The 18,493-nt window shown below is 43.3% G+C and overlaps 1 protein-coding gene across 5 annotated transcripts in view; it reads left to right on the top strand.

The window, feature by feature from the left end:
- The first annotated feature begins 854 nt into the window (after positions 1–854).
- Positions 855–18,493, top strand: part of CD22 (CD22 molecule) — a 92,767-nt gene continuing 75,128 nt past the window's right edge. For 2 of the 5 annotated variants that reach the window (XM_044282608.1, XM_044282609.1), the window contains exon 1: positions 855–991. Coding sequence is in view for 3 of the 5 variants with exons in the window: in XM_044282607.1 (XP_044138542.1) it covers positions 13,775–13,812 (38 nt within the window). In the remaining 2 variants the exon portion in view is untranslated. Of the gene's footprint in view, positions 992–13,696; positions 13,813–18,493 lie in introns of all 5 variants that reach the window. The other 3 variants (XM_044282607.1, XM_044282606.1, XM_044282610.1) reach the window with 3 other exon arrangements.

The following is an 18,493-nucleotide window of genomic DNA, read 5'->3' as shown; positions in this document are numbered from 1 at the left end:
TGTCCGGATGACGTTGCTATTTTGGTGGCAGGAATCACCAGACTGGGAGTGGTGGAACCAGAAATCTAGAGCCCTGAAGGGTAGGAATGGATGAGCAAGGTAGCAGCCATTTCCACCAGCAGTGGAGGTGGGCAAGGACGGCCACCATAACAATTGAGCTTCTGGAAATCCAACTGCTGATTCCTTATCTTCTTCCTTTGGGTAGAATTCCCCATACACATTAGATGATTGGTCATGCAGAAATCAAATGAAGGTTGGGCCAAGGAGTACAGTGGTCCCTCATGTTACAATATAAATTGGTTCTGGGTGACCATTGCAGCTTGAGTCCATAACTCTATGGAAAACTAGTACCATAATTGCTTCTAAAGGCCCAAAATATCATCACAAAAAGAGAAAAATTGAAGACAATAAAAATAAGAGAAATTGAAGTCTTACTGTAAGAAAAATAAGCAGATAAATAAGATTGGTAAAGCAAGCCCTTACATTGAAATAGATTATGTACAGTATGATGTAAATCACTTTCCATTATGAGGCAATGAGTTCCTTCAGGGTCCTATATAGCATGAGGTCATTGTATTTTGATGGAGGGAACACTGTATTTTTTGCACCGGGCTTTAGGCTGATAACTGTCCACCAACAGTGATCATATAGTAATGGCCAACTTTAAGGGATGGGCAAATATTGATGACATTTAAGAACGAGTGATATCTAAGCCTAGTGCCTCCACATGTATGAGATACTGTAACTTGTGGGAATGTCACGGTTCCCCTATTGCAATGCTTTCACTTTCAGTCCATCTTGACTAGTGATTTCTGCTGCCAAAAATGAGATCTCAGGCAGGAAGATGAGGGAGGGAAGTGGGACCGGCTGCATTGTTCTGTTCACTTGATGCATTTGCTTGTTTCAACTTCTAGAGAAGAAGCAGTGGTATCATCATTACCCACTACAATAATCCCCTTAGAGGAACCATCCTGAAATCCTGGAGGAGAAGGTAAAATATTCCAACTTTATTTCAACAATATTTTTTATTTATTTATATTTTATTTTTTTCTTCTGAACCTATGAGGAGAACCATTGTAAATCCACTAAAGGCACAAAGATTGTCTCACACCATGGCTAGGAGGAAAAAGACCTACAATGCCTATGTGTCAGGGATTATTTATGATGGTTTTTAGTGGTTAATCATAAGACATACATTTTATTGGATTGGGGTGCTGGAAATGCAAAGCTTCTTATGTTAGATTTGCCCATGGTCTACAGTAGTCCTGGGCACCCTTAACAGTGTCTACAAGTACTTACCTTACAAAAGAAAATTATCTGATTGCCAGTCCGCAAAAATGCTGCGCTGCAGGTTCGAGGAGTGTTGTGGGATCAATCACACTTTCACGAAATATATATATATAGGGTTTGGACCGCGCGTGTCAAAACAGACGGTATCCAAACAGTTTTTTTCTTTTATCCTTCTCCTTTTAGAAAAAGCGCCGAGGGCTGCAAATGTCCTATTTGTGGATATCCTGCAACTGATAAAAGTTATAATAGTGTAAATCCATACGGTTGTTTTACCCTGCGGTGCACAGATTGTACTTACACGGCACTACAGCAACCAAGGCGTGTGTGCAATATCCTCCGCGGCTGGTTAGGTTTTTCCTGGCGGAGATCCACGTTCACATACAATCAAACAGGGTTTAACCGCGGACTTGGTTCAGGTATACACCAGATGAGTCTGCTGCTATTCCCACTTTATTTTCCTAAAAGTCTCTGTGGATACAAGTAGCTCCTGTGACGAAACCAACCTCGCCACGGTGTTTTGGAGGGGGCTGTTTGCCAGCCTCCTGCCTCAGGATTATGGCCCATACTAACTTTAAAGAAGACAGGCCGGCCGCACAGCTTAAATCTGTCTTTGGAATTGTATTTTGTTATGTGAGGGTACCCAGATGGCTAGTTTAATTGTATTTGTGTGGTCTGAGTGCCATTGGCCTAATGATATGCACTCAGACTTGAGCTATCTGGGAATATGTTAAATGTCTGTGTTTGCTGGGAGGGTGTGACATTGTGTGTTTAAATGGTGATTTATGTCCTGTTGTCCCCACATGTGTATTGGCGATTTCCCTTTGTCCTGAGAGATAATTGGATTATTCCTCGGTTGTCTCTGGGGCAGAGAGGAGGAAACCATGATGCATTGTGGGGATGTGTTGTATCTGTTCTGTGTGTCGCAGTCTCCATTCAGGTCCCCTGGGGGTGATATGGTTCTGGATCTGACTCCAATAGTCAGTGATGTATTGTTGATGTATTGCTCCGAATGATATAAAATAATTGGCATACGTACGCCTTGAAAGAGAGATCACACACAGACTGTCACAGAGAAGTCAGTCAATGCAAGATGCTGCGTTTATTGAGATTACATGATATTTTATAGCAAAAAAGAGGAACTTTTATGACTCGGCTAATTTGATGATCTAATTGTCACATTACTAAGTCCCATGACAAGGTATCACATTATCACTCCATACTTTAGCAATGTCAGCACTATGTCAGCAATTTCAATATCATAAAGTGTTTAGTAAGGGATTATTAAGGGAGCTGGCTGCTACTTCAGGGGCCATCTTGTTTGTTAAGCAAACTGTTAGATATAATACAAGCAAGTATACATTTGATACTAGATATATAGATATATGATTCCACAACAGTCCCCCCTTGTAGACTTGATTGTAGACTTGATTGTAGACTTTCCCTAAACCTAGCGAATCCCCTGGCATACCATTCGTATCCTCTTCACCCACAGTGGCGACAACTTATCCCTTGTGAATAAGTTCCCGATTGAGCGGACTTCTGGTAATACCCTGGGATTCATTTGTCCCTAATTCTCATCATCTCTTGGATCTTCAGGTCTGGGTGGAGGAGCTTCATCCGCGGGAGTTGGAGAAGGCGGGGGTGTCGGGAATGTAGGGGGTGTCGGGAATGCAGGGACGACATCCACATCTATTGCGGTGCTAGCCATTTGTTCATAGAGAAGTAGTATGGCTTCTTCAGCAGGCTTCTTTCTGTTGGTGATACGGTTAATGCAGGAAACAACAAATTTGATAAATATGTAGATTACCATCAATATTAGGGCTATCTGTAATATTCCCTGAATTATTCCCATCGTCCATCCACTAATTCCCTTGAACCAGTTACTGGGATTAAGGAATGAGAAAGTGTCAGACCACCATGTTGACTTATCTGCACTGTGAGACTCTAGCCATTCATCACGTATCTCACTCATCTTTTCCAAACCAGCTTTTACTTGTAGATTACCTTGTGGATCGATATAATGGCAGCATGCAGTACCTACTACCTGACACATACCTCCATCCTTTGCAGTCAAGTAGTCTAATACTAAAGTGTGTTGATTAGTGACTATGATGAGTTGATTCTGGACAACATTAGATGTATTCATCAGTTTCATAATTTCCCAAATCTGATCATCCAAGTAGTCGGTAGCCATTACTAGCTTGTCATATGTTTGTGTAAGCATAGGATAGATTAATAGAGTACTAAAGAACTTGTTGGCACCACTCATTTCCACAAGATGGGGTTTTCCATTTGGTCTAGGAATGTTATCTGCGGCTCTTTTATATAAGGTGTGTTTGGGGATGGCATTGACATTTAATTTTCCATGAGGCAGTGTAAAAGTGGCTGGTGTGAGCCTAGCAATTGTACATAAACCTTTGAAATCCGAAGGGAGCCATTTATATGCCCTGTGTCCACATACTAGGTATATATTTTTTGGGACCGAAACCACTGTGCTATTGAACAAACGAGTGATTAAGTGGGCTAGTTTGATACCTTCTGCCAGTTTTTGACCCTTTTCTTGACCCTCTGTGGTTTCACTAGTCATCCCTATTGTCAAGTCATTTACGCTGCGCCGGGCGCAGGCCAGATCATCACTTGCTTCAGCATATATACCAATGCACTGTACTGGACTGTCTGGGTTGGAATCATTACAGCCTGATCTGTTATGGGAACTGAAAACCATACCATGGGTTTGTACCTGTAGGCAGTAACAGTGGGTCCAATTTGGGAAGCAGGATACATTGCTCCACATATAGTCATTCCAGGGCATATTGCTATTCTGAGCTGAGGGTCCTGTTCTGTTTATCATTAGCCATGGGGACCCATCCCATGCTACTACTATTAGGGAAGCTTTTATACAACACTTGATGATGTTTGACAAACTTATTGTCCCACCCGTCATCATCCATTTCCGCCGGGGGAGGAATGTATGCACTGGTGAGTGTCACCAGTGCTAGCAGATAAAAGAAAATCATTTTGTTATTTCTGAATCTGGCGGGTTCTTTATCCTTTTGCAGTGAGAGGCGTGGATCCAGGTGGATCTCCCTTCGAGCTTTACAGAAGTTGGAGTGGTCAGTAGTACTTGGTAAGGCCCCTCGAAGCGTGGTTCTAGGGTACTTCTGACGTGTTTCTTGACCACTACCCACTCTCCTGGTTTCAGAGTGTGGCTGCCTTCTAGGGAGTCAGGATCTGGAATGGAAGAAAAGACTTGTACATGGATGTTAGACAACTGTTTGCTCAAAGCTATCACATACTTTGCAACAGATTCATAATGCATTTGCAACTGTTGAGGGAAGTACAGCCCCATCCGGGGTCCCGATCCAAACAATATCTCATGTGGAGTCAGCTTATGGGGAGGTTTGGGAGTGTGTCTGACTGCAAAGAGTGCTATTGGTAAACACTGAACCCAATTGAGCCCTGTCTCCCTAGTCATTTTCAGCATTTTTGACTTTAATACCCCATTCAGTCTCTCGACTTTGCCGCTACTTTGGGGTCTGTAAGGGGTGTGGAATGCCAGGTGTGACCCTACCATCTTCCAGACCTCTTGGGTTAGGTTAGCAGTGAATGCTGGGCCCTGATCACTCTCAATGACCTCAGGTACCCCGTACCTACAGACAGTTTCCTGTATCAATTTTTTAGCAGTAGTTGTTGCTGTCTGATTCCTGACGGGGTAGGCTTCTGGCCACCCAGAGAACATGTCTACCACTACTAACACGTATTGAAACCCTTGGCACATTGGCATCTGGATATGATCAATCTGGATCCTCTGGAAGGGGTATAAGGCTTTTGGGAGACATTTTTTGGGCGTGGGCTCAGTCCTACCTGGATTGCATTGGGCACAGATTAAACATGACTGGACATATTTCACTAGTACAGGAGTGATTCCTGGGGCTACCCATATTTTATCGATGAGCTCTTTCATTATTGTCTTAGATTGATGAGTGGGCCCATGGGCCACAGAGGCTATTACAGGATAGAGTGCTCTAGGCAAGCACACTTTCTTCCCTTGTGTCCAAAGTCCGGATTCTTCTTCCAGGGCTGACTCCTTTAACCAGGTTTCCTTTTCTGAGCGGGTGGCTTGCTTCTGCCTCTGTTTCAGTAGATCCCATGATACTTCTTGTTGCTTGACATCCGGTTGTGCTAACATGATTTTATCTGGCTGTGCTCTTTCCTCTTCCATTGCTGCCTGTTTGGCTGCTTGGTCCGCCAATGCATTTCCTTTGGCTTCTGGTGTGTCAGCACGGGTATGTGCCTTTACTTTGATTACTGCTACTTTGGTGGGCAGGAGTACTGCAGTCATCAAAGCCTCCACTGCTAAAGCATGTTTAATTGGGGTTCCTGCTGCTGTAATGTAATCTCTGGCCTTCCATATTATTCCGAAATCATGAACTACTCCAAAAGCATATCTGGAGTCTGTGTAGATGTTAGCAGTGGAGTCTTTTGCTATGAGGCAGGCCTCAGTAAGAGCTATGAGTTCAGCCTCTTGTGCTGACTGGTCTGGGCGCAATTGCCTTGCACACAGTACTTCATACTCACTAGTAACTGCCATGCCTGTATGGAATTTCCCTTTGTCATCGGCATACCTTGAACCGTCTACAAAGAGTGTCCAGTGTGGGTTTTGCAAAGGAGTATCCTGTATTGATGGTGGAGTTCCTACTTCAGCTTCCATCATTGTAATGCAATCATGTTCTTGTTCTTTGTAAAGAGAGTCGGTTGAGGCCCATAGTTCTTCTTCCTGAAGATCTTCTTCAGCACGTAGATCAATAAAATCTGCAGAATCTCCATCTGCAGTACACTCCCCCCTTGGGAGAGGAAGGAGTGCAGCAGGATTGAGGATGTGGCATCTCTGGATGGTGACATTATCTGGCAGAAGCAGGCTACACTGGAGCCTGAGGTGGCGTTGTGCAGTGAGGTGTTTAGGTTGTGTTTGTTGCAGGATAGCTGAGATGTCATGGGGAGCCATGATGGTGAGTGGGTGTCCCAGGACGATGTCAGCTGTAGCGTTCAGGAGAGAACTAGCAGCATGAACGGCCCTGACACAGGAAGGGGTGGCTCTGGCTACAGGGTCTAGACGTTTTGAGAAGTAGCCTAGAGGTCTACTACGACCCCCATGGCTCTGGGTGAGAACTCCAGTGGCATGACCCTGACGTTCCATGACATAAAGGCGAAAGGGAAGCTGATAGTTAGGGATGCCAAGAGCTGGGGCAGTGACAATGATTTGTTTGAGAGATTGGAATGCTTTTATGGCTTCTGCAGTCATTTGGAAAGGAACAGTAGCAATACGGGGTATGCAATCAAATAGTGGCTGCATTAGTACGGATGCATCAGGGATCCATGGTCTACAGTATGAAATGAGTCCCAGAAAGGTTTGCAGTTGGTGAGGGGTATCTGGCAGTGGGATGTCTGAGACTGCTTTCTTTCTGGCATCCGTAAGATGCTTACTGCCTTGAGAGATGCAGTGACCTAGGAAAACAACTTTTGGAAGACACAACTGTAATTTAGAACGTGAGACTCTGCACCCAGCATCCGCCAGGTAGGCAAGAAGTGAGGCAGATGAGTTCAGGCAGGCGGGGTGTGAGTCAGCACAGAGGAGTAAATCATCCACATATTGTAAGAGTTCCACCTCTGGGTGATCTGCTTGCCATGGTTGTAAGATGGATGCCATTGCTTTGCTAAAGCAGGAAGGACTATTATGAGCTCCTTGAGGCAACACCGTCCAGGTGTATTGTTTTCCATCATGTGTAAAAGCAAAGAGAAATTGGGAGTCTTCATGTAATGGGACAGAGAAAAAGGCATTTGCTAGATCAATGACAGTAAAGATAGCAGCCACAGGAGGAATGCTAGCAAGCAAAGTGTGGGGATTTGGTACAATGGGGGTTTCAAAGACCGTAGCCTCATTAATTGCTCTGAGGTCTTGTACCATGCGATATACAGGAGGCTGTCCCTTCACACTCTTCTTTTTAATTGGGTATAAGGGAGTGTTACATGGTGAGGTGGTAATTTTAATAGCTCCATTTGCAAGAAGAGCCTGTATCTGGAGGGTGATAGCATCTCTCTGGGAAATGGAGAGAGGGTATTGTGCTTTATAAGGCAGTAAGTTAGGATTCTTCAAGGTTACAGTGACTGGTGGGACTTTGAGACGCCCAATGTCTTGGGGACCTTTGGTCCAAAGGGTATTAGGGATGAGGTGCAAAATGCTTTGCAGCGAATCCCCTTGTTCATGTGATTCAAGTGACTGGGATTTTAATGCCATTAGGAGGCAGGTTTCTTCAGGACTCAATGCCGTACCTAAAACAACTGTACCATTTTCCTTGAACTGGATGTTGGCACGTATTTTCTGAAGAAAATCTGAGCCTAATAGGTTATAAGGACATGTCTGGCTTACAACAAATTGTGACATTACTCCAGTGGGCAGATGTAACTGTGGAGATTGGCTTTGGGATTTAGTAGAGGGAGTAATCAAGAGAGGCTTAGTAACAGGGTTGTGCTGGGTGACCCCTTCTAAACCAGAGCAGGGTAAATGCATATCTGTGAGCCAGGAAGGGAGTATGGCGGTCTCACATAACACACTGCGGGCTGCACCAGTGTCTACAAGGAATGAGAGTTCCTTCCCTGCCACATCGAGGGTGATTCGAGGGGCGGGGCCTGCAGGAGGGGCAGAGACTGCCATACACGGGGTGTCCCCTCCCAGCAACACTGGTTTGCCAACGTCCTAGTGGGATGGAGCTGGCCATGGAGGAGGAGTTCCTCTTTGGCTCTGATCTGCTGGCCACAGATGTTTGGAGCGACAGTTTCTCTTAATGTGCCCTGGTTTGCCGCACCCATAACAGACACGGGGGGGCGGGGGTCTTTCCTCTCTTTCTTCTCCCGTCATGACTGCCATGACTGATATGCGGGATTTCTTTGTACTACTCTCCAGCCCTTTTGCAACTTGTTCTAAGATTTCCAATGTTAATGATTTCCATTCTGGGCGACAGGTTACAAGAGCTTTGTTCAGATCTGGCCTAAGGCCATCTACAAATGACCGTGCTAGGAGTCTTAAGTGCACAGGTTCATTTGGACTGAATCCCATATCTTTATAGTTTTGTTTAACTCTTTGTACAAACTTTTCTACTGACTCTGCTTTATCCTGCACCATGTCTTGCAGGGTCGTGGACTGCTCTGCTAGTCTGTCTTTCGCCCACTTATATAATTGCTGAATGAAATCACGGCCAGATTCTGAATCACGAGTGTCATAATTTGCTCCAGGGAGTTCTGGTTGGCGTATGTGATCCATTATAAGTGAAGAAAATTCACCAGTTTTATTTTGTACAATACTTTGCAAGTCTGACCAAGTACACCCGTAGGTTTGATAAACTTGTGCCAATTTTCTATAAAAGGGCATAGGGTGTGTATCTGGGTCAGGCATGAGGTTCACTATGGTGAACAACTGCTGGGGGGTAAAGGACACATACTTAGGTGGCCCGACTGGGCGAGTGTTCAAGTATATTTCCCTTAAGGCTTCAAGATTTCCTTGTCCTATGTTATGGATCTCTCTTTGCAGCTCTGTAATTTGGTTTTGAAAAGACTCATTCATTGCTCTTGCTGCACCCTGCTGACTACTTAGGGTAATATCAGAAAATTGTCCAAGGTGCGGTGGGGGGCTGCGATATCCCGGGGTTTGTGCTGCAGTACCAGGTGCATAGTCCACTGTCTGCTGTGAGTCTTCCCCTGCATCTTCCTTTTGTTTCTCCCCATCCTCATCTTCCTGATCTACAGCACCACTACCTCCTACCATTATATGAGCTGGAGCTATGGGCTGACTGGGTAGCATGTAGGTGCCGTCAGGATTTACAAGTGGGTATATAGTAGTGACTTGTGGCATGACAGAAAGAGCAGGGTTTGGGGAGATTACAAGTCCAGCCTTGGGCGTTGGCGGAGGACAAGATGGCGTCACTGCTGGGACTGGTGAGACGTGCTGGGGGGCTAAAAGAGCATGATTATGTGGGCGTGGAGCACCACAGGCTAAGCACGTATCACGGGGGGCAGGGTTCTGCTGACCACAATGTGTACAAGTCCAACTTCCCCTTTTTCTTTCAGCTGCGCCACTGTTATAGGGCGGTGGCTGTTCCTGTACTAAGACTGGGCCAGGCCGATAGTAATGGAGTCCTGATTTTTCATCAAACATTGCTTCTCCTTTTGTCTGTTCAAATTCTTTGCTACAGTCCAGCCATACTCTGACTGTATCTATCAACTTATCATCATTCAATTTGCCTCTTTTCTCAGTCAACAATGTCTGCCACACAGCAGAACACAATACACCTCCTTTTGCAATACCATAATTCTTTTCTAACTTGCTTAATCCTTTGACATAACCTTTTCCTCTCCGGTCCGCCACGTACTGTTCAGGTGAACAATAGCCCTTCGGGACACTATTTCGGTTACCCATTTTTTCAAAACAACACGTTCTGGAGCCTTCAACACTTTCTGGAGCCTTCAACACTTTCTGTCTCTGATAGTTGGATTAGCACAGACACTGACAAACAAACACCTTGAGCTTGAGATTAACACACCACTGGGTTATCAGCAAGCCGTCTCCTTCCCTTCTACTATTTCTTGGGGTTACACACCAGGGTTACCCCTCAATGTAGGCACTTTAGGAGACTTCTATTGTTCTGTCAGTCTATGCCTCTCCTTTCTCCCAGAGACCAGAGAAACCAACCATACACAAAAAAATAATAAAACACAATACATCAAGCTTATCAATACAATGGGGTTCTTACTTTCATGCCCCTGAGGATGCCTCACTGTCGGTGCACCCCTCCCTAGAACAAATATGGATAGACTAAGCCAAGGGACACAGAATAGGTAAGATGAATATATTTTCTCACCTCTTATTACGGGCCGCGGTCCCGGTGTCCGTTGGCTTGTCTCTCTGGGTCCAGTCTCTGGGGGTACGCCAGCAGGAGGTCCAATCCTCAGGCCCCACGTTGGGCGCCAACTGATATGGTTCTGGATCTGACTCCAATAGTCAGTGATGTATTGTTGATGTATTGCTCCGAATGATATAAAATAATTGGCATACGTACGCCTTGAAAGAGAGATCACACACAGACTGTCACAGAGAAGTCAGTCAATGCAAGATGCTGCGTTTATTGAGATTACATGATATTTTATAGCAAAAAAGAGGAACTTTTATGACTCGGCTAATTTGATGATCTAATTGTCACATTACTAAGTCCCATGACAAGGTATCACATTATCACTCCATACTTTAGCAATGTCAGCACTATGTCAGCAATTTCAATATCATAAAGTGTTTAGTAAGGGATTATTAAGGGAGCTGGCTGCTACTTCAGGGGCCATCTTGTTTGTTAAGCAAACTGTTAGATATAATACAAGCAAGTATACATTTGATACTAGATATATAGATATATGATTCCACAACAGGGGCGTGTCCCCCAGATGGGGACCTGCATAAATACGGGCGGGTAGCCCTCAATAAAGTGTTCCTGTTTTATCCTTCATCATGTTGAGACTGGTGTTTGGATAACTGATCAAAACTGGGGGATTGCTATACGCTGAAGATTTGCTATACTCCCCTGGCATAGCTACTAGCTCTTGTAAGAGCTGTTCCTGCTCTCTGGTTTTAGGGGAGGTTCACCCACTGGAGCCTGGAGCCTTGTCGTAGGTCCAGGGTGGGTAGTAGACGGTGAGACCTCAACCAAGCTACGGCGGTTCGTGGGGTCTGCAGTGCGTACGGTGTCAAGTGGAGTGCTTGGAGTTCTCGGTAAGCACTAGGAGCATCTATCGACGGAGGTACCCGGTCAGGGTGCCAGGCGTTCCGTTACAGCTCCTACCATAGTGAAGCTCCGATAACTGTTTTAAAAAGTTTATTAGCACATACTCACAAACATGCTCTTTAAAAGTCGCATTAAAAATCCCAGCGTCTTATTCTTTGCCCGACCCAGGTTTCGCTCCTTGAGCTTCATCAGGGGCACACTTCATCTCTCCCTCCCCCTTCGTTTTATTTGGTAGGCTAGAGTTAATCAAACATCTGATGTGCTACTCCAAGCTACTTCTCTTTTTCCTTCACTTTAACCCTATACTTGTATCTCCTAGTTCTCAGGGGAAAAAAACAATGATCTTTAGGTCCTAATTCACATGGGAATACTCATTCTACCAGTTTATTAATCAAATTTAACACGGCTTGCAGGTCAAAGTCTACATTCAGGCCCCCTGGTTGTAACGTACATAATTCATATATCCACCTACTTTCTTTTTTATTAATTTTCTCTAAAAAGCTTCCTCCCCTCCAGTGGTTTTGTACTAATTCAACCCCAACCCTTTAGGAAAAGAAAGTGGGAATAGCAGCAGACTCATCTGGTGTATACTTGAACCAAGTCCGCGGTCAAACCCTGTTTGTTTGTATGTGAACGTGGATCTCCGCCAGGAACAACCTAACCAGTCGCGGAGGATATTGCATACACGCCTTGGTTGGTGTAGTGCTGTGTAAGTACAATCTGTGCACCGCAGGGTAAAACAACCGTACGGATTTACACTATTATAACTTTTATCAGTTGCAGGATATCCACAAATAGGACATTTGCAGCCCTCAGTGCTTTTTCTAAAAGGAGAAGGATAAAAGAAAAAAACTGTTTGTATACCGTCTGTTTTGACACGCGCGGTCCGAACCCTATATATATATATACAAGTACTTACCTGGCTGCATGGAGCTGAGTAACTTCTTTCGAGTTTTGCATGTCTTTACACATGGCACATTATGATGGGTTTTTCTAGTCATCTATGGTGAGAGAAAAAAGACAGATGCTAACTGGCACATTTTTTTTTCTTTTTATTGACCTTCAATAGGGTTCCGTGGATTAAGCATATATGGCATACAATGCCAAGGTCCTCTGTGTTTCCATATCTTAGGGGGATTTTGAACAATCAACATATCCCCTTTCTGTAGGATAGATAAGTGTTTCTATGGGTTCTAACACTTGGACCCCCAGTGATCAGGTGAACTGCAGTCCTGTGTTCCCCATTTGAAAGGATCATGGTTAAGGACTGAAGGAGACAACCAAGCACTGAACTCAACTTTCAACATCAGTCCCATAAACTTGGATGGAGGGGACAGTACCACCATTCTCCTAATCATCGGGGGGTTACAGTATGCAAATGATTTTCCCTTAGAATAGAACATTAATGTATGATTGATGGAGGTCTCAGGGTGAAGCAGTAGAAGCAGAGAGTAGCAGCACTTGAATTGACTGAGCTACAGCACCAGACACTGTCATGTAGATGATTCAGGGTTCATCTCTAGTGAGTGCAGATTTCATTTTGCTTTGCTCATTACTGGGGGTATTTGGAGTGGGATCCAAACCAATCCCACATTGAGGACATATCTTCACGGTAGACCTTTGTTTAAAATTTTGGAAAACCTTCATAAAGGGAACCTGTCACCAATGCCTTGTGGGGCTAGCTCAGCTGAATGTAATGATACATTGCCTCATTCTGGAGAAAAATTACTTTGAAATCCATATGCAAAGGAACAATTAAGTTCACAAAAGGCGGGCCCAAGGCACTCTTTGCACCCTCACTCCTCCCTTTCTTGGTTGACAGCCTGGATTCCTTCATAGCCATATTTCTTGGACCTGCCAATGAAAATGGAGAAGGAGGGGCTGGCAGAGAAGCAAGAGTGCACAAAGTGGCTTGGGTCCACCCTCAGTGCACTTATATGCTCATCCGCATATGAGTACTTTTTCTCCTGAAGCCACACATCACTAAGTGAAAGGTATCAGTACATTTAGCTGAGCTAGCCCTACAGGGTATTGTGTCTGGTTTATCAGAGAATTTCCTGGTAGTAAACTACCTTTAAGTCATGGAACCAAAATTATCATATTGAATTATTACCTTTTAAACCATTTAAACATTGAAAAACCCTTAACAACGTATAATAAGGCATTTATCTTGGACTCATGGAATCGTAGAGAAACTCTTCAGAATGTTCCCTGTATCTTATAAACATCTTATGAGGTTGTGCGCTTTTTGTTTAAAGGGGTTTTGCCAAGTGTGCATGATATCCCCTATACACAGGATGGGGATAACAATAACAAACGGATCAATAAGGGTACTTGACTATTTCCAGCAGTCCCACAGAGAAGCAATGGAGCAGTAGGTTGGGCATGAGTGGGAACAAGGCCCCTGCTCTCAGGATCATTGGGGGTCCCAGGTGTCAGACCACAGGAATCAGTTAGTTATCCCCTATCCTGTGGACAGAGGATGACTTGCAAACTTGGCACAACCCCTTGAAGCCGTAGATACCAAAAAAAAAACACTCATGATGTACAGTACCGTGAGTATATTGGACATAGTATTTTAGCTCATTACAGGGTAGCAGGAGAAAGAAGCGTTATCATGGAAAGGATATGGACCCTAAATACGGTTTACACTGCTGCCCATGGACAGTATGGAGGGGGCAACTCCATGTGGTCTAAGGTGAGGCCAGAGGGCAATTAGCAACTGCCAGTGTATGGCATTACTGAAATGTAGCTGCATTGTGACCCACCTCATTGAGTGAGAAAGTTTTAAGATCTTGTAGGGCAAACATTATAGTGCACGTTTGTCAAAAATAGAGGCTGTCATCTGCTGGAGGTCCACTTTGGTATCAGAGCTTGTACCCTCTCTTTTACTCTCGTTTGCCAGTGTGACCCTGGTGCTTCCAGTGGTACAGAACAGGTTCTACTGTCCTCAATACCAGAGGGGAAAGAGCTGATGGGTCAATGCTATTAACACAATGAACATGCTCATGCCCACATTTAATTTTTTCACACCACCTTGGCCCCGGGTCACTTTCATGCAGTCTGCTGGTAAGTTAGTGTAGGTTCAATGCACATATTTCATCAAAATATTCTCAGTTCCTTCAGAACACAGTAAAGACGCTTCAGTGAGTCTGGATTAGGGTTTACATGCATGAAGGAGCGTGTTTTGCCTGTACCGTGTGGCACGTCTTTTACTTACTAATATTTTCCATTTAAAAAAATTCAATCATAAGAATCTTTCATTCATGTTTTTACCAATAAATTGAGTGTTTAAAGACACTGAATTACTATTGATTGTGTCTTGGTTCAGAAACAGCAGAACCGAGATCACATTTCATGTGCTGTGCCCAAAGGAAAGCCGTCCAATCGCTACATCCATATTATTATTATACTGCAATATTCTCTATGGAGTGTGGAATAACTCAGTGGCTATACATATATCATTACAGTTGCTATTTTATCACTTTCCTAAAAAAAAGTAATTAGACAGTTTTTAATTTAAAAATTTTCAGCCTAAGTAAATATATACTCAACTCTCTCCCTTGGCACACACACTGCAAAGAAATTGGGGATACAAATGAAGGAGTTTCTTGAAATTTGTTTTGGGTCTAATTCTAATGACTCAGAAAATTCAATTCACATACAAATAAATTCTATCCAAATCAAAAGTTCTCCGATCCCCCTAAAAGTTGTTTTTGAAACACCGTGGCATTCGTTATGCTTTTTTATATAAAAATAATAGATTAATAAGTATAAAAATAATTCCAAAAATGTTCCATATTGGGGGCAGATGCCCGTGTTTATACACACATAGTAGTATTAGAAGAAGCAGTATCTTGTTTTTAACAAGTAGTCTAAAATGTATGCCTTAACCACTTCAACCCCCCTAGCTGAAACACCCTTAATGACCAGTCCACTTTTTACACTTCTGCACTACACTACTTTCACCGTTTATTACTCGGTCATGCAACTTACCACCCAAATGAATTTTACCTCCTTTTCTTCTCACTAATAGAGCTTTCATTTGGTGGTATTTCATTGCTGCTGACATTTTTACTTTTTTGTTATTAATCGAAATTTAACAAAATTTTAGCAAAAAAATGTCATTTTTCACTTTCAGTTGTAAAATTTTTCAAAAAAAACGATATCCATATTTAAATTTTTCGCTAAATTTATTGTTCTACATGTCTTTGATAAAAAAAATGTTTGGGTAAAAAAAAAATTGTTTGGGTAAAAGTTATAGCATTTACAAACTATGGTACAAAAATGTGAATTTCCGCTTTTTGAAGCAGCTCTGACTTTCTGAGCACCTGTCATGTTTCCTGAGGTTCTACAATGCCCAGACAGTAGAAAAGCCCCACAAATGAACCCATTTCGGAAAGTAGACACCCTAAGGTATTCGCTGATGGGCATAGTGAGTTCATAGAACTTTTTATTTTTTGTCACAAGTTAGCGGAAACTGATTTTTTTTTCTTACAAAGTCTCATATTCCACTAACTTGTGACAAAAAATGAAAACTTCCATGAACTCACTATTCCCATCATGAAATACCTTGGGGTGTCTTCTTTCCAAAATGGGGTCACTTGTGGGGAAGTTATACTGCTCTGGCATTTTAGGGGCCCAAATGTGTGGGAAGTAGTTTGAAATCAAAATCTGTAAAAAAATGGCCTGTGAAATCCCAAAGGTGCTCTTTGGAATGTGGGCCCCTTTTCCCACCTAGGCTGCAAAAAAGTGTCACACATCTGGTATCGTCGTACTCAGAAGAAGTAGGGCAATGTGTTTTGGGGTGTCTTTTTACATATACCCATGCTGGGTGAGAGAAATATTTCGGCAAAAGACAACTTTTCCCATTTTTTTATACAAAGTTGGCATTTGACCAAGATATTTATCTCACCCAGCAAGGGGATATGTAAAAAGACACCCCAAAACACATTCCCAAACTTCTCCTGAGTACGGCGATACCACATGTGTGACACTTTTTTGCAGCCTAGGTGGGCAAAGGGGCCCACATTCCAAAGAGCACCTTTCGGATTTCACAGGCCATTTTTTACACATTTTGATTGCAAACTACTTTTCACGCATATGGGCCCCTAAAATGCCAGGGCAGTATAACTACCCCTCAAGTGACTCCATTTTGGAAAGAAGACACCCCAAGGTATTTCATGATGGGCATAGTGAGTTCATGGAAGTTTTTATTTTTTGTCACAAGTTAGTGGAATATGAGACTTTGTAAGAAAAAAAAAATTAAATCATAATTTTCCGCTAACTTGTGACAAAAATAAATAAATTCTAGGAACTCGCCATGCCCTTCACGGAATACCTTGGGGTGTCTTCTTTCTAAAATGGGGTCACTTGTGGGGTAGTTATACTGCCCTGGCATTTTAGGGGCCCATATGCTTGAGAAGTAGTTTGCAATCAAAATGTGTAAAAAATGGCCTGTGAAATCCGAAAGGTGCTCTTTGGAATGTGGGCCCCTTTGCCCACCTAGGCTGCAAAAAAGTGTCACACATGTGGTATCGCCGTACTCAGGAGAAGTTGGGAAATGTGTTTTGGGGTGTCATTTTACATATACCCATGCTGGGTGAGATAAATATCTCGGCAAAAGACAACTTATCCCATTTTTTTATACAAAGTTGGCACTTGACCAAGATATTTATCTCACCCAGCTTGGGTATATGTAAAATGACACCCCAAAACACATTCCCCAACTTCTCCTGAGTACGGCAATACCACATGTGTGACACTTTTTTGCCGCCTAGGTGGAAAAAGGGGCTCACATTCCAAAGAGCACCTTTAGGATTTCACAGGCCATTTTTTACACATTTTGATTGCAAACTACTTCGCACGCATTTGGGCCCCTAAAATGCCAGGGCAGTATAACTACCCCACAAGTGACCCCATTTTGGAAAGAAGACACCCCAAGGTATTCCGTGAGGGGCATGCCGAGTTCCTAGAATTTTTTATTTTTTGTCGCAAGTTAGTGGAATATGAGACTTTGTAATAAGAAAAAAAAAAACATAATTTTCCGCTAACTTGTGACAAAAAAAAAAAAATTCTAGGAACTCGCCATGCCCCTCACGGAATACCTTGGGGTGTCTTCTTTCCAAATTGGGGTCACTTGTGGGGTACTTATACTGCCCTGGCATTTTAGAGGCCCATATGCGTGAGAAGTAGTATGAAATCAAAATGTGTAAAAAATGCCCTGTGAAATCCGACAGGTGCTCTTTGGAATGTGGGCCTATTTGCCCACCTAGGCGGCAAAAAAGTGTCACACATGTGGCATCGCCGTACTCAGGAGAAGTTGAGGAATGTGTTTTGGGGTGTCATTTTACATATACCCATGCTGGGTGAGAGAAATATCTCGGCAAAAGACAACTTTTCAAAATTTTTTATACAAAGGTGGCATTTGCCCAAGATATTTATCTCACCCAGCATGGGTATATGTAAAATGACACCCCAAAACACATTCCCCAACTTCTTCTGAGTACGGCGATACCACATGTGTGACACTTTTTTGCAGCCTAGATGCGCAAAGGGGCCCACATTCCTTTTAGGTGGGCATTTTTAGACATTTGGATCCCAGACTTCTTCTCACGCTTTAGGGCCCCTAAAAAGCCAGGGTAGTATAAATACCCCACATGTGACCCCACTTTGGAAATAAGACACCCCAAGGTATTCAATGAGGGGCCTGGCGAGTTCATAGAAAATTTTTTTTTGCATAAGTTAGCGGAAATTGATTTATTTATTTTTTCTCACAAAGTCTCACTTTCCGCTAACTTGGGACAAAAATGTCAATCTTTCATGGACTCAGTATGCCCCTCAGCAAATACCCTGGGGTGTCTTCTTTCCAAAATGAGTCATTTGTGGGGTGTTTGTACTGCCCTGGCATTTGAGGGTCTCCGCAATCATTACATGTATGGCCAGCATTAGGAGTTTCTGCTATTCTCCTTATATTGAGCATACAGGTAATTAGATTTTTTTTTTCCGTTCGACCTCTGGGCTGAAAGAAAAAACTGAACGGCACAGATTTCTTCATTCGCATCGATCAATGTGGATGAAAAAATCTCTGCCCAAAAAAAAAAGGAGGGGAAAGGCGTCTGCCAAGACATAGGAGCACCGCCCAACATCCGTACCCACTTAGCTCGTATGCCCTGGCAAACCCGATTTCTCCATTCACATCAACCGATGTGGATGAATAAATCATTGCCGGGATTTATTTTTTTTATTTTTTATATACAAAGTGTTTGCCAAAGCATATGAACACCGCCACCTCCTCAGCTCATATGCCTCGGCAAACGTATCTTTTACTGCAGAGGAGAAATCTCGTCTTGCAGCGCCGCATACACCGACTTGTGTGT

The sequence above is a fragment of the Bufo gargarizans genome, chromosome 2 (genome assembly GCF_014858855.1).
Source record: "Bufo gargarizans isolate SCDJY-AF-19 chromosome 2, ASM1485885v1, whole genome shotgun sequence".
Classification (NCBI taxonomy): domain Eukaryota; kingdom Metazoa; phylum Chordata; class Amphibia; order Anura; family Bufonidae; genus Bufo; species Bufo gargarizans.
This window is presented reverse-complemented; position numbering and strand designations above follow the sequence as displayed.